We start from the raw sequence: 15,264 nt of genomic DNA on the forward strand, positions 1-15,264 counted from the left end.
GAATTCAGTTCCAACGCCCTGTGTACACACTGAAGTAAACCTTGAGGTTCTTCTCCACGTGTTATAGGTACAACATTATACACGGAAATACGAGGATTCCACCGTGCCCATTCTTTATACGACGCCACACACCTAAATAAAATACTTTGATAGTGCGACCAGTGACTCACGGTAGGGGAGGAGGCTCAAGAAAACATCTCGCGTTGCTCATCGCAATATTAATGGCTGGTTTACGTGCGAGGCACGCTAAGCAGTAATTATCCGCACGTGACATCTGCGGTGTGAGCTTCCGCGCTCCTTTAAGCCGGGATTCTCTTCACGTAATGCCTAAATCTTAATGGATTTCATTTCAGTTACTTTATAATCTGTAGTAAAATGCAGGGACAACAAAGTTAAAATTGAAGATCTGAAAATGATAAGTGGATAAAGATCAAGACATCAGTTTTGAGATAATCGAGAAAAACTATTTTCATTATTTGTTTTCAACATTCAACAAGTGTTTTAATAGTCATTGAAGAGTTTCGGACATCATTTAACATTTTATACCATTAAAGTAAATGTTAATTGAATATCCAATGAACAATTAATAAAAAAATGACGATGGAGTTACCCAGTTCTCACTCTCAATCAAAATCCTGAATTTCTTTCAATACAAAGTGACGAAAATGTGAACTTAGAGGACAGTTGGGTAGTATCGGACAGTGCGTTTCTTTCATCTACCAGCATATGGTAGTACATGAATGACGTGATTACGTTTTTGTATGCGACATCACAGAAACGTAACCATGTCAATCAGGTACTATCATCGTGTGATAGATGAAAGAAACTCACTGTCCGATATTACCCGATGTCCGATACTACCCAACTCTCCCCTAAACACTAGCTACATGAATAACTTTACTTAAAGTGTGTTTTAATATTAAAAAAATATTCATTTTATGCCATTATAGTAAAAATTAACTAATTCCCTTTATATTATTTTTAACAAATATAAGAATAAACGTATCCAGTTCTCACACTCAAAGAAATAATTCAAATTATTTCAAGACAAAATGTGTATGTAAATGTAAATACTATTCGCCAAAATAATAATGTCTGCAATTAGTTAAAAGAATAGGAAACATATATTTGTATGCTAGTATTTTGATTCTGAGTGCATCTCTATGTCTTTTTTATTAATATCCACACTTACTCACGAATATGATTATATCACAGTTTATACACTGGAGGAATGAACTTCTCAAGCTTCAAAATATCACGCATTTTTTTTTCTGATTTCTTGGTAATGACGATTCGTACAGATTTCCAGCTAAATCCAAATTAATTTCATCCACATGCACTCTTTTCTTCATAGCAACAAAAGTATCAGATACGAGCATGATGTGTCTCAGATACTGCAATATTTTCACCTGAATATACAAACATTTTACATATTTTACAACTCAAGTAGTAGACAAGTTGTAAAATTGTAAATTATTTTTTATTTAACAACGGTCGTAACTGCCGAGGTTATATCAGCGTCGCCGGTGTGCCGGAATTTTGTCCCGCAGGAATTCTTTACATGTCAGTAAATCTACTGACATGAGCCTGTCGTATTTAAGCATACTTAAATGCCATCGATCTGGGCCGGGATCGAAATTGCCATACTTTAGACATGCCTGATGTACACACCACGTTACTCTTCTGTAACATTGAGAGTAAGAACAGGATAAATCTGGTCTTTGCCCACTTCTCCTTCTCAACAAAAGCGGAAATCTAAAAAAAAGATAACATTCAGAGCCATGTAGTTCTCTTTGTACGAAGTATTTGACTACCATTTCACACTAGTAGATGAAGTAAGGGCTGTAGTTGCGTTTGGCATTAAAATCTCAATTTCATAAAAAATAGTCTTTATCCACTTATTCTATGGTCGTCAATTGCATTATTTCCTCTTACTCTCCTTCTAAGGAATTATATATATTTTTTAAACAGTACCGAGTACTTAACAATTGCAAAGGAATATACAGATTTTAAGACATGTGGAAGTAATCACAGTTTTAATACGCTATTATCTCTGGTTGTGTCAGTGATGCTAAAAGTCAACGTAGAGAGCCCGTGTTCGTCAGTCAAACGCAAACATGTTCACAGAAATTTCATGAACTACTTACCAAACGCTAATTACAAGAATATGTAATTACTGTTGTGTTTAGATATCTCGGCCGGTCATAAGTACAATCCTGCATTTGGTTACTTTGAATACAAGTTAGTTGTACATCGATCATACTATATTTGTACGGAGAGCAATTGAAGGGTTCAGAGTCATAGTGGGCCAAGTGCCATTTATTAAAAACTGAGAAAGGAAGGCTTGAAGTTAAGTGAATACCATAGTTTAATGAAGACTGACATATCATTTAGTTGTAATGTGTATACTTTACATTACTTTTTGAATTTTGAATTCATTTTTGTATGTATTCCAATAAGTCGTGTAATAATGAAAAATACAAAAGTAAAGTTTGATATTTCCGTCTTTGATTATTAAAAGACCAAGAAAGTTATTTTTGCTAATACATCTTATTAAACGTGAACGTTTTCGCCCCTCGTTATGGGCATCATCAGGCAACTGTTTAGATATCTATATATGGTGAATAAATCAATATTACATATTGCAAGTGTTTAACCAAATTTTACGAACTTTAAAATTTAAAAACCTTTTTAAAACTTTTTAAAAATCTTTCGAATTGGAAAGGAAAGATAATTAATTAACAAAATTACATATAAAATTGCTTTAAAATATGCATATTTAATAATATCATACTAAAATTGTTTATGGCCGATAATAAATTTTACAAAAAACATGCTTCACTATGTTATAGGTAGATTATTAACTGTGTATTTTGAGCAGAGATGAATGTGGAACAACCTGTAGGTGGTCACTTGTTTGGGAATGTGGGAAAAATTAAATATGCATATTTTTACAAAATGTACAACAAATGTCTGCAAAAGAATTCTGTAATTACATATTTAGAAAAGCCAGTGACGGAGAATATAACTAAACTCCTATCATGGTGTACTGAACGTGAATGGAAGAACACAGTATAAAGTAGCAAAGAATAACGTGTAACGAATTATAAAAAAGTATAAAATAAATAAATTGATTGATTCTAGTTCACGTTAACACTTTGTTTGTTAAAAACATAAAATTGTTTAGTCACACGTTAAAAAGTGTTAAAATTAAAAAAAAAGGTTATATAACTTGGACAGACGGCCGTTTCGACGCGATGTTGCGTCTTCATCAGTGTCTCCTGAACTACTAGTCACTGACATTATGAGTGCAGTACGAGCGCTAAAATAGTGATACCTATGCAACTGAAATCTATATTATAACAATGTTTGAAGAAATGAGGAATCAAAATGATTTTCTTAAATAAATGCATGTCATGAATTAGATCTGTGGCCGAAAGGAAAAAGGTCTTAAGTAAAAATGTTATACTTTTCAGGAAAGGAGTAGAAAGATTGAAATTGGTGTCAATTATAGAATTTTTTTAATTAAGAGGTTTTTCCTAGATATTATTTGTTTATATTTCTTCTAAAATAGATAATGTTGCTCATTTAACAATGTTCTTGATTATTTCCAAAAATAGCCGCACTTAAGATCTTTTTCATGTCAAAATAAATGAGAAACGTAAATTATTAGGAATGCAAAATGGGTCTTAAACAATTACAGAACTGTTTACCCTGGTGCTCAAAGTTTTAAAAGGAAAGGGCATCAGTATGAGATAAAATGGCTAAAATACATGTTAGACCTTTTTAATAGGGAAGCATGGAAAGCAAACATGTGATGGTTTGTAAGAAATAAAGTATTAAATATACTTAAATCCTTTATTCTGTGTGTGCTCGATTCAAAAAGTACTTAGGACATTTGGTAACGCTCTATAAATTCAGTCAGGAGTCTTATTTGACTTTAGCCGTTTTACCCGATTGTAGAGAATTGTTTCTGCTTTGAGAAAATATAAAAATCTCATTTTCACAAAAAATTGACTTAAGACCTTTTTCCTCCCGGCCACAGAGATAATATGTAATGTTGTAGATAAGTATAGTTTCAGCAGATAAAGAACAAGTGAATGCTATACATAAGATCCTCTGCCCTTCGGCATAAGGAATCACGCACTCTTTGAAATTTGTTTTAATACGTTAATAAGAAAGTCCTGATAACGATCCCCAGTTAATTTCTGTGGTAGCACGTATGATCCTATTAATCTATCACCAAGAACGCCTGCCCATACGTTGATTGAGAATCGGTGCTGATGGCTTGTTTCTTCAACTGCATGGGGATTTTCATCAGTCTACACATGCTGATTACCAAAATTCACAACACCATCTCTGCTGAACCCCGCTCATATCCGCAACTAAACTTTTGTTTTTAGTATCCCTTGCGACGTATCAGTATTCCATGACACGGGTGTTAACTACGGTATGATTATTTGGTAGTCTGCTGTATTGTAGGGCAGAAAAATGCATTGCCATGAATGGACGTCACATTGAGCACCTCCTATGAACAAGTGTTCAGATCTCAGAAAGTATGTGTCGTAGGACCCATGTTTACTAGACATTATTTTCTTGCTTAGATGCATGCTATCACCTCCTGAACTGTTGGGTACTTTTTAACACTCTGTATAGCAGTAGAGAATCGAGACTTTTATATCCACTCGCGGAAATTAAAAATTTCTGCTACATCCACGTACCACATTCCGTTCTTGAATTAAACAAGTCTCTATTCACCACAAATAATTATACTTTAAAAATACTGCAACAAAACAAGTTAGTTCTCTAAGTCATTCATAAAAGAATATATGCCTATCACAAATATAAATTACATTAAATCTGTACTCCTAAAAGCAACTTAATGAACAGACTACTGGAATGTTCTTCAGATGAAATAAAATGCGTAATTTTAAATACCATACATTTGCTACCTACTTATATTCTAGAGTCGCCGTGTCACAAGGACAGCTGAAGCTGTCTATCATTACTAAACAGGCACCATCGAAGCGGATCGGAAGTCCCGGATACGGTGAGCGAACGTTTTTAAATTTATGCAACATTTCTGTAAAGATATTATCATATGAAACATAGTGTATGCGCTAAATCCATGCATATCCGTGCTCCGGCACAGATCAAAGAGATGCTTCGTTAATGTACTACAGAATACAAAAATGTTTTTTATATCTTTCAAATATTATTTTGCGAATAAGCGGGTCTGTAGTGGTCGTGATGTAATAGGCTTGTTATGATGAACGTAGAAAGAAATGGTGTCTAGCTATATTCCTGAACACAAGCTAAAACACGATAATAGGAGACGCTTTGAATCAAATCGTGGACCTTGTAAAAATGAAGCCAGATTTCAATAGTGAGTTCAACTCGCTCGACATCCCAATGTTAGACTTTTATGTACAGTGAATCAATTTAATATTGGGCCAATGTTACCCTTACTGTATGTGCAGAATCACATTTTTGCATTAAAATAAATTTATTGTAAAATACATGGATATAAATATATCGCACAAGAAAACTGCGTTATTGTACTATAGTCACTATGACATGGTAAAAATATTTCAATCATCAGTAGGCATTATTTGCATTATTTTCCTCGAAACACCGTAAGAATGCGTCAATTTAATATTGGGCCATTCAGTGTTATTATCCATTGAAGGTATTCAGTTCAGTCTCAGGTGCGGTCTCTGTGCTGTGTGGACGTACTGAAGCTAACAAGAGTGATACGGGGCGAAGAGGACCCAACATTACGTTTAAGCAGCGACAACTGATTATTTATCATCGTGCAAGAGGTAAAAGCCAAAGACAAATAAGCAATATGCTAAATTTTCCCAAGAGTAGTGTTGGAAATATTATAAGACGATACGAAAAAGATGATAGGGTAGAGAGTAATTATATCACAAACAGGTCAACCAAAGAAATAAACAGAGCGAGAAGAACTGTTCGTAATAAGAATGGTTAAAACTAATCCAAGAATGAGTGCACCAAAACTTGCTTCTGAATTGTTGGACAGGTTTAATAAGAAAGTACATCCAGAGACAGTGCGTTGTGTAATTAGGAAAGCAAGGTACAATGGCAGAGCTGCCAGAAAAAAAGCCATATATAAGTGAAATGAATAGAAGAAAGAGAGTTCAAGTCGCTAAAGAATATGTTAATAAGGATAAAAACTGATGGAAAGATGTGCTTTTTGCGGATGAAAGTAAGGTAGATGTTTTTGGTTCTGATAGTAGGATAATTATATGGCGCAGATTAAATGACGAACTAAAAACAAAGAACTTGCAGCCTACAGTTAAATATGTGATGGTCTGAGGTGCATATCTTCAGCAGGAGTAGGGAGATGGCCTTCATCGGAGTAAAATGAATCATACCGACTATCTGAATCTCCTGAAGAGCAATCTTCATAAGAGTGCTGAAAAGTTGGGTATTAGAAACACTTTTAAGTTCTACCAGAACATAAAGTTTGGAACGACATAATGTTGTTGCTATATAACTGCCCGAAAGTGACAGAAATACCTCCCCAAAGTTCAGACTTAAACCCAATCGAAAATTGATGACAAGAGCTGAAAAGGGGACTGCGATAAACAGCAATAAAGTCAAAATGTGAGCTGAAAAAGAGACTGCAGGAAGAATGGGCACTTACTGACTCAAATTATATCAAGAAAATAATTGATAACATGCCGCAACTGTTGAGGGCCGTCATTACACAGAAAGGGAACCAAACTAAATATTAGGGATTAGGTTTTTGTATATACAATAGAGGAAACGTTTCATTTCTCTGGCTCAATATTAAATTGTGTGCATATATATTAGGTTATTTTTTCAGAGAGTCGTTGTATCTCTTCAAGTAACAATTTGTATTTTTTTACGAAGTAAGTTTGTGTTGTCTAAATTGAAATAATGTTCTGAATTTCAATTTCTTGTATATGTTTGTTTCAAATATCAAATAAAGACTTACAAAGTGGTAATGCGACATTGCCCCAATATTAAATTGATTCACTGTAGGTACACTGTACCAAGCCGAATCATTAATCTCAGGGAATACGTCAACTTTTCTCTTCCTTGTTAACGTCAAGAATTTGGCCGTGAGCTTCATTTCGTTGCCGCAACTTATTATTGGTCTCCCAATCGTATTGTAGCTCTTCCAATTATTTACTGTCCTTCATTCTGTTCAGATGCTGCGCTAGGTATGTATGTAATGGCATAATATTACACTGTAATCCAGCCATGCCAAACTCAGCTGAAGGGGAAAATATGACGTCAACCTCACTCCAAATCTTTTAGACACGATTGACGTTCATGCTTCGCTTCAGTAGTGGATAGTACATAAACTCTTGTTGTAAAAACAATCTCCACTCTAAACATGAATTAGGATAAGATTGATAAGTCTACACACAAACTATTGAACATTCATCATTTAGTGATTAATAGATCGCAAACACCTCTTGTTTTGCACTAATATATCAATATTCGGCTGGATTTTGTTAGTACATGGACGCAGAGCAGACACAAGATCAAATACCTTACTATAATAATACCGGACAGCTAGCAGTTTTTCGCGCGAACGACGCTGGTGCTGCTACCTAGGTGGCCGGTGTGGAGATACTCGCGAAACAAGCTGTAATCAACTATAATGTATATTGTTGCTGGGCTAGTTAATAGTTTCATTAATTAGTGCTATGTTAAAATGTCAGGGTTTATATGTGCTGTTTATAATTGCTACAATTTCAGCATTACAAATTACTCCAAATCGTACTTTCGATTTCCGAGAGTTCATAAAACGTGAGGCAACAAAATTCTTTATTAGTCCTAACACCTTTGTCTCTGTGTTGACAGAAGAATAAAAATTAGCTTTTTTATTTCGACCCAATAAATGAATAGAAGTTAAAATATATTGGAAATTTTAAGGTTTAGCAAATTAAGTTTTATTGTTGTCCACATGCATTTACTAATTATCACAAGAATCAGATTACTACCATTTTTATCTTTGCAGTTGTCAGCAATGGGTATAAAGCGTTACTGTAAATTCATTCTTAATGTCAGAATTAATTTTGTCTCACTAAAGCAAAGAAAACATACGAAACAATTAATTACGGAAAATAATATGAAGCATGCAATATTTCTCATAATATGCAGCTTTGATATAAAATAATGTTACATTAAATACGGTACTATTAAACATTTCTTAAGTGTCTCGTATATTATTCCACATTAGTACTTACGTTTTAAACAACAGTCCGATTTCCGCTATGTTAATATTTGTATTTGTGGACGTAATTCCACGCTTCTCCGCTAGATGTCAAGTCTGCGATATTTCGCACTCACGTCAATGGTGCTAGACTAGCACTGCTAGTATACAGCTGTCCGGTATTATTATAGTAAGGTATTTGACAAAATGATCACTTAACCTTGAGCGTGCGGCTGATTTTAAAATGATTTATTAAAAAAAAAAAACTTCCATACATTGCAATTGTACGACCTACAACATTTTCCATATTAGGATACATTCCTATTAGCAATAACTGGTATAAATCTAGACACTTTTCCTTGATGATTTTATGAAAGTGTTGGTAATAAATCGTTTAACCATTTTGGCATTTATGAAATTAAAAACTGTCAAATAAAACAAAATTTCAAAAAGCAAAAGATACAATAATAAGTGTACACGATTAAGTACCTGTAAGCTTGTTTTTCCCGCCAATCCTTACCATGGGCAGCACTGAATTGACGTCTGATATTATAATGTGGTATATAACGAAAGTTAATGGAACATATTAGGCAATTAACTCCATTATCTCCTTCAACAACAAAATAACCACATTTATTTCTTACTGAAGCTGTATCTTGGTACTTTAGAGTGCCATTTTCAAATATTCTGCTCGCTACTGAATGTTTACGTTTTGCAGGTAATGACCGACTAATAGAATGAAAACAGAGTCGCTGACAGGGAGTGTAGGAAGTAGGACTGGCAATGCTTATGCTCTAGGGAGCGCATGTTTTGCATCCCTGCTATAACCATTTCTTATAAATATTAATTTCTTACTGTTGCAAAGAAAAATATTTCAGCTAAAAAACTTAAAACTATATCTATTCAGTTTCAATTTCCCTTTTCGTTAACATAGTCCGAAATTTTAACGTTACTATAGTATAGCATAGGGGCGGCCAGTATTTTATTTATTTTTTGTTTCTTCATGTTCTCTTCATAGTTCTAAAGATGAGTTGCAACCAGCTTTCTATCTATGTATATATCACTTTCGTAAAATATGCAGCATCTAACGTAACTGAACGTTATAACTAATATTTACTTAGTTGAAAGTAATTTCATACTGTTAATCTACATTACACTAATGAAATACATTTTCGTTTCTTTTGAAAATTATAAACCATAGACGCTGAGTTTTTTAAAATCCTTGGTTGGGGATGCGACGGGTTTACCTGGTGGCACGCGTTGTTGTTTATCTTCCTCTCTGTCGCGCCGCCGGCAGAGGAGAAGTCCACTAGCTCAGTCATACGTCGGTGGATGCTGGAGGATCTTGTCCCCCGGTAGAGGAGATCTCTTCTCAGGGACCTTGTGGTTTTGTGGGCGTAGGATATAATGTGATGTTCGTCGTTCTCACGAAAAGAAACCAAGGAGTAAATTTCCACTAAGTGTATTTATTCGGCTCACGTCCCTTGCTTGAGTCCAAGCGACGGAATACTGGCTGTTGTCTTCCGTGTGATTTCGGCGTCTCGTCTAACGCCAGTTTATAATCGCTGCGGTGACTTTTTCAGTAAATCACAAAGCTAAAAAGTGCGAAATCTATACTTTATCACTTCGATCGGCTGGAAAACGGAGAATGATAAGATTTACACGATCGGAACAAGTACCGGAGATATTATTAATACTCCCGCGATCGGCTCACAGGCCGTAGAGTAACACGCCACTGGCCGGCAGTCTTCTGACCAAAAAAAAAAACACACGATCGGCTCACTAGCCGGTGATATTCTGAGAAAATACACGCTCGGCTCACAGGCCGGTAATCGTCTGGGGGGGGGGGGGGAAATACACGCTCGGCTCACAGGCCGGCAATCGTCTAGGGGCAAATACACGCTCGGCTCACAGGCCGGTAATCGTCTGGGGGGCACACGCTCGGCTCACGTCCTTTTAAATACTCACTAAGGTGACGCGCTCACCAGACGCTACTATGTTTGCCAGATTCAAACAACGCTACCAGCGCGTTCCTAGACAGGAAAAACCCCTTTATGCTATACTAAAGTTCAGTAACCTACCTCGCGTCTACTGGTTTTAAATGCGTTAGGCGCCTGTCAGACTGAGTGAATAAAGAGCCTATTACGCGCTTCACTGATCCCCGTGGCGTAGGTTAAACAAACATCTCAAAGAAATATAGAAATATCTAAACTGAAACTATACTATAACTTATATAGGAGAAAAAATATCTTACTATCGCCGGACCACCCGACTACAGCTTCAGGGAGTAACATAATTACCGGTAATGCCAATTTTCAGGTAGATTATTCACAATAACAAATTAATTGACCTGTAAACATTAGTCGTTAATAAAATTAATATTACCGATATTAAAAGGGGAGCGTACATATTTATAAACGAAACAAAATTGATTATCGACCCTCCTAGCTTGATAAGGAAACCCATGCCTATGGTGTGTTTAAACTTTTCGATAAAATCACAGCACGTTTTCTATCGAGAGCTGTTGCAACGTTTAATTTAAACTTTATGGTGCTGTAATATTACACTAAGAATGGAGCGTGGTCTATTGCAAGATTCCTAGACTGAAAAGTTGCTTCAATTTCTTGCATTACATGTTAATAATGAGTAAAAATTGGAAATGTAACAAAAGTTATTGAAGGAACAGGGACATACCTCAATAAGCATGTTTCATCAGGAGATAATAAAGACATGTTCCATTATAAAATTTTAAATTAAGCACAACTAAGTTATTCAGACGCTCTTGACTCATTGTTGATCGCAAGAAGTTTTACTGGTGATGGCGCAGAGTAGAGAAGGTGCGTACCAAGGTATTGTAACTTTGAGGAAGCATTGCACAAGCTATTGAATTCACAGCGAACTTTCATGACTACAGCACTGATTTTAGAGTGTTTGAAAAAAAATTACGTCATTGAAACTATTTATTTGAATATTTTCTTCTTTGGCAAGGAGTGAAAGCACATCCGTTTGAAGAGTAAAGCCATTTTTTTATTGTACTTAATCATTTCGTTCAAAGTAGAGAGAAATGTTTTACAAAGTTTGAGTTTGTTCAAATTTTGCAAATCATAAATCAATGAAGACAAAATAAAGTCATTCACTACAGAAAATATTTGTTCGGGTTTAAGAAGAGGACTTCTAGCTAGCAAGTTCAAATTTTCCTTTAAGTCCCTCATTGTTCTTTCTTCATCGCAAAAATAATACCTGTATATATTATGCTTTATGTTTTCTTAATGAAATGAATTTTGAAATCCGGGTTAAGTGACAATGAATTGTTATTAAAAATTCCTTTGACAATATTAATGGCAATGACAACAATAATCCGATTTTTTAAAGTTGTAAGGCCATTTTCTTACGTGTTATTTCATCATCCCTGTTTTGTTGCTATTACCCAATCACTGTATCGTCTGCAATACCAAGAACAGTGATTTTTGGCAATCCTTTGACTAGTTTACGCCCATATTTATCAGCAACTGTGATTTCTTACAGTTTATCCATAATAAAGTCTGTCGTCATATTATAAAACTCAGTTGACAATGGCTCACCTTGTATGATTCCTCGATTTCTATGGACGATGTTCTTTGACTGTTACAGATAATAATATGTAAATTCATTAACCTTACATAAAGGAATATTGTGAGTAATGAAGTCATCTGTCATAAAGTTAGTAGAATGTAGCTGTTAAGAATGTTATTATGAATTATTGAAATGTGAATTTAGTCTAGTACTTATGTGTTAAGTGCATTCCACGGTTTACCCTTGAACCATTAGTTTTAATCTACAGCTATATAGTAAACAATGAAGAAGTATATTTAATTAAGCATTTCCAAACAATACAACGTTCACTTCATGGGCCACTGAAGCGAATGTGAATTTAACTACTAGAACATTTTGAACTCTACTGTATATATCTGTGGAGGGACAAAGATTCGTACGTAACATGTGTAATGAGAAACCGAACAAGAAGCTAGTAGAAAAACTTGCTTGTGAGTGTATGATTTACTACTGTATAGTATAGAACTGTATGTAAGTAAACACGTACAGTAAACATGTTGCACTTATTTGAAACTACTATCTCTGGGGGAATATGTATGGATATGGGTTCGGAATCTATGTTCCAGAATCCTCTTACCTATTTTCTGCATTTATCGATTTTAAAGTCAAGAATACGTCTGTACCTATATCTGAAAATATTGACTTGCCTTTCATTTTAATTTAATGTTTTCTGACAGCTGGGATCCTCTGATAAGTAATTCAGTGAACATGAACTATAATGCATGTTATTGAGACTCTAATGTTTTAAAAATTAAATTGTAATTTTAAATATACCGGGTGTTTCCGGGCTAGTGTTACAAACTTTCAGGGATGATGGGGAAGGACACATGTATCAATTTGAGATAAGAAACCCTGGTCCGGAAATGACCGAGTCGAAAGTTACAAGCAAAACAGTTGTGTGGAAATGAAGTAATTTTATTCCTCTGTACACCTTATTTATGTGTATTTGTCTGTACATATTACACATACTGTATTCATCTGATGTTGTTTACGTTGTCTACTTACAGTATTCCATTCAGTGCGCTGTCTGAGGGGTAGGGACAGGAAACTACACTAAAGCAATGCAGATAGAGTAATGTGTAACGGACATGGTCGGTCCTGATATGCACGTCTGTAGACAGCAGTGTATGTGTACAAGTTGCATTGTCCAGTCGATCAGTCCTAGTGAAATGGAGGAGTACACGAGAGCGGAATATGCAGACACGATTTTCGAATACGGATGAGCCAATGGGAACAGTAGACAAGTTCACAGATTGTATCGGGCGAACTACCCACGTAGGAGACATCCGGCCCATACCATATTTCCACGACTGTTCCAAAAGTTAAGGGAAGGAGGGCAGATGATGCCAAATTACAATTCCATTTCCACACAATAATTTTTGCTTATAACTTTCGACTCAGTCATTTCCGGACCAGGGTTCCTTATCTCAAATTGATACATGTGCCTTCCCCATCATACCTGAAAGTTTGTAACACAAGCGCGGAAACAACCTGTATAACATAGAACATAAAATTACAAAATAACACTATCTTCGTATAAAACAACGTATTTTAAGCATTTGCAGATCTAAATTATTTCATTGGTTCTTGAGAGGTAAATAATGGATATAATTTTGTTGTAATATGTGAATATTTTATTTCATTGACATTTCAAAACTAGTACAATTTCGTTCCTCTCAAGATCTTTAAAAGATCGCTTATGCTTGACTATCCCAGTTTACTGAGTTTAGTAAACACAGTAGTATAAAACGGAGAGATGACTGTCTAGATCTAGGACAATACGAAATGAGAATGGAAGCTTTAAGTAATTCCCAAATGTCGCAGAAGCGAATATTTTTCCACACGATAAAAAGTAGGTTTTCTTTAAATGCATTCATCGTTAAGGCGTGAAGTCTGGCGTGAAGGATTTGTTAAAAATCGAAATTGCAACCGATGAGCAACATGAATATACGAATATTTCGTGTATGTACAATATTTGAACTTATGCTTCAATGTTTCATGCGAACTTGAATCATATCCATGCCTTCTTAATATAAATACTGGCAAATAAAGTTATTTTATTCTGAAAAGCAAAGCATATAGAGGTTAGAATGCAGCTTATGTTATAAAGCAGTATGCCCCATATCCCGGTTAGGTTGACAGCCGCAGCTGATGCAGATTTCGCAATTGTTCAGCTACTTACATCACCGTCGAGATCATATTCTGAAGTACTCTCTCCGGAGCCAAATCCCTGAAACGAGTAACGCAGACATCCAAAATAAAGAAAGAAAACAAAAAGATTACAAATAACATAATGTTTTAAATAAATAAATCAAATGAAACTCAGTAATGCAACAATAAACTTCGACAAAATCAAAACAAGAGAATGTAAAAAAAAAAATAAACGTGAGACATGAATAACGGTGTAATTTAAACTAAAATTCATACAGATGACTGTAGGTAATATTTATTTCACTTTCCACAACGCAAAAATTAACAATCATTTTAATGGTACATTGATGTGAAATTTGTAAAAAAAAAAATTGATTTTTTGTTTTTATCTTTAAAAACTGTTTATGGTTTAAAGATGCCCTCCGCCAAATTTCATGGCCATACGACCAGTCTATCAACTGGTTAGAGCCACATTTTTAAAAGGCTGAGCGCTCTGACTGGTAACTTAAATGTCCCGTCCACGCCCTCCACTCTGAATTCTGTGACCATTTTGGAAATTACACTGTATTTCACACATTATTTATTACATTATATTTCCGATTGATTTTTTTGTAGAGGTTTTTGAATGTGTTCTTAACAAAACTTACTATCAGGATTAAATCTAACGCTCATATATTTAATATATTTAATATTAATTTTTCTGTATGCTCGAGTTGAATTTTTTTTTTTCTGTTTTTACACTTTAGTGCATAAAATATTTTAATTATTTTTCAGCAAAATAAAAATAAAAATTCTATAGTAAGTTTTGTTTCTGAGGGTGTGATAAGTATGTAGACAAAATTTCATGTACAAATATCTGAATTTGTGGGAAGAGTAGCGTTTTTTGAAAACCTAAATTTAGACAATTTAAAATTACAAAATTGTTAATAATTCATACATTTATGCACCGAATGAGATGAAACTTTGTACAGAGACTATTTATATGCAGCAGGACAACTGTGAAAAAGTTTGAAGATCTACCTAGAATAGTTTAGAAAACTGAAATTTCACATCAGTCTACCCTTAAGAAAGTTACAAATTACATAAATTCGTTTAAAATTAATGAAGTGAAACTCAATTTATATGTGTCAATTAACTTCGATAAAATGAAAGCAAGAGAATGTAAGACAAAAATAAATAAATAAACAAACGTGAGACAAGAATTAATATAATTTGAACGGAAATTCAGAAATATAGTTGCCGGTAGAATATATATCTCTTTCTACAACACACAAATTGACAAGTTATACTGATTCATAAAAATTGAC

At 34.5% G+C, this 15,264-nt stretch overlaps 1 protein-coding gene across 12 annotated transcripts in view; it reads right to left on the minus strand.

Moving 5' to 3' along the window:
* LOC138710493 (collagen alpha-1(XVIII) chain-like) overlaps positions 1 to 15,264 on the minus strand; it is an 864,740-nt gene that overhangs the window by 245,269 nt on the left and 604,207 nt on the right. For all 12 annotated transcript variants that reach the window (XM_069841426.1, XM_069841424.1, XM_069841425.1 and 9 more), the window contains exon 3: positions 13,989 to 14,036. In XM_069841426.1, the coding sequence (XP_069697527.1) occupies positions 13,989 to 14,036 (48 nt within the window). The remainder of the gene's footprint in view (positions 1 to 13,988; positions 14,037 to 15,264) is intronic.

This window comes from Periplaneta americana, chromosome 12, assembly GCF_040183065.1.
Source record: "Periplaneta americana isolate PAMFEO1 chromosome 12, P.americana_PAMFEO1_priV1, whole genome shotgun sequence".
Lineage (NCBI taxonomy): Eukaryota > Metazoa > Arthropoda > Insecta > Blattodea > Blattidae > Periplaneta > Periplaneta americana.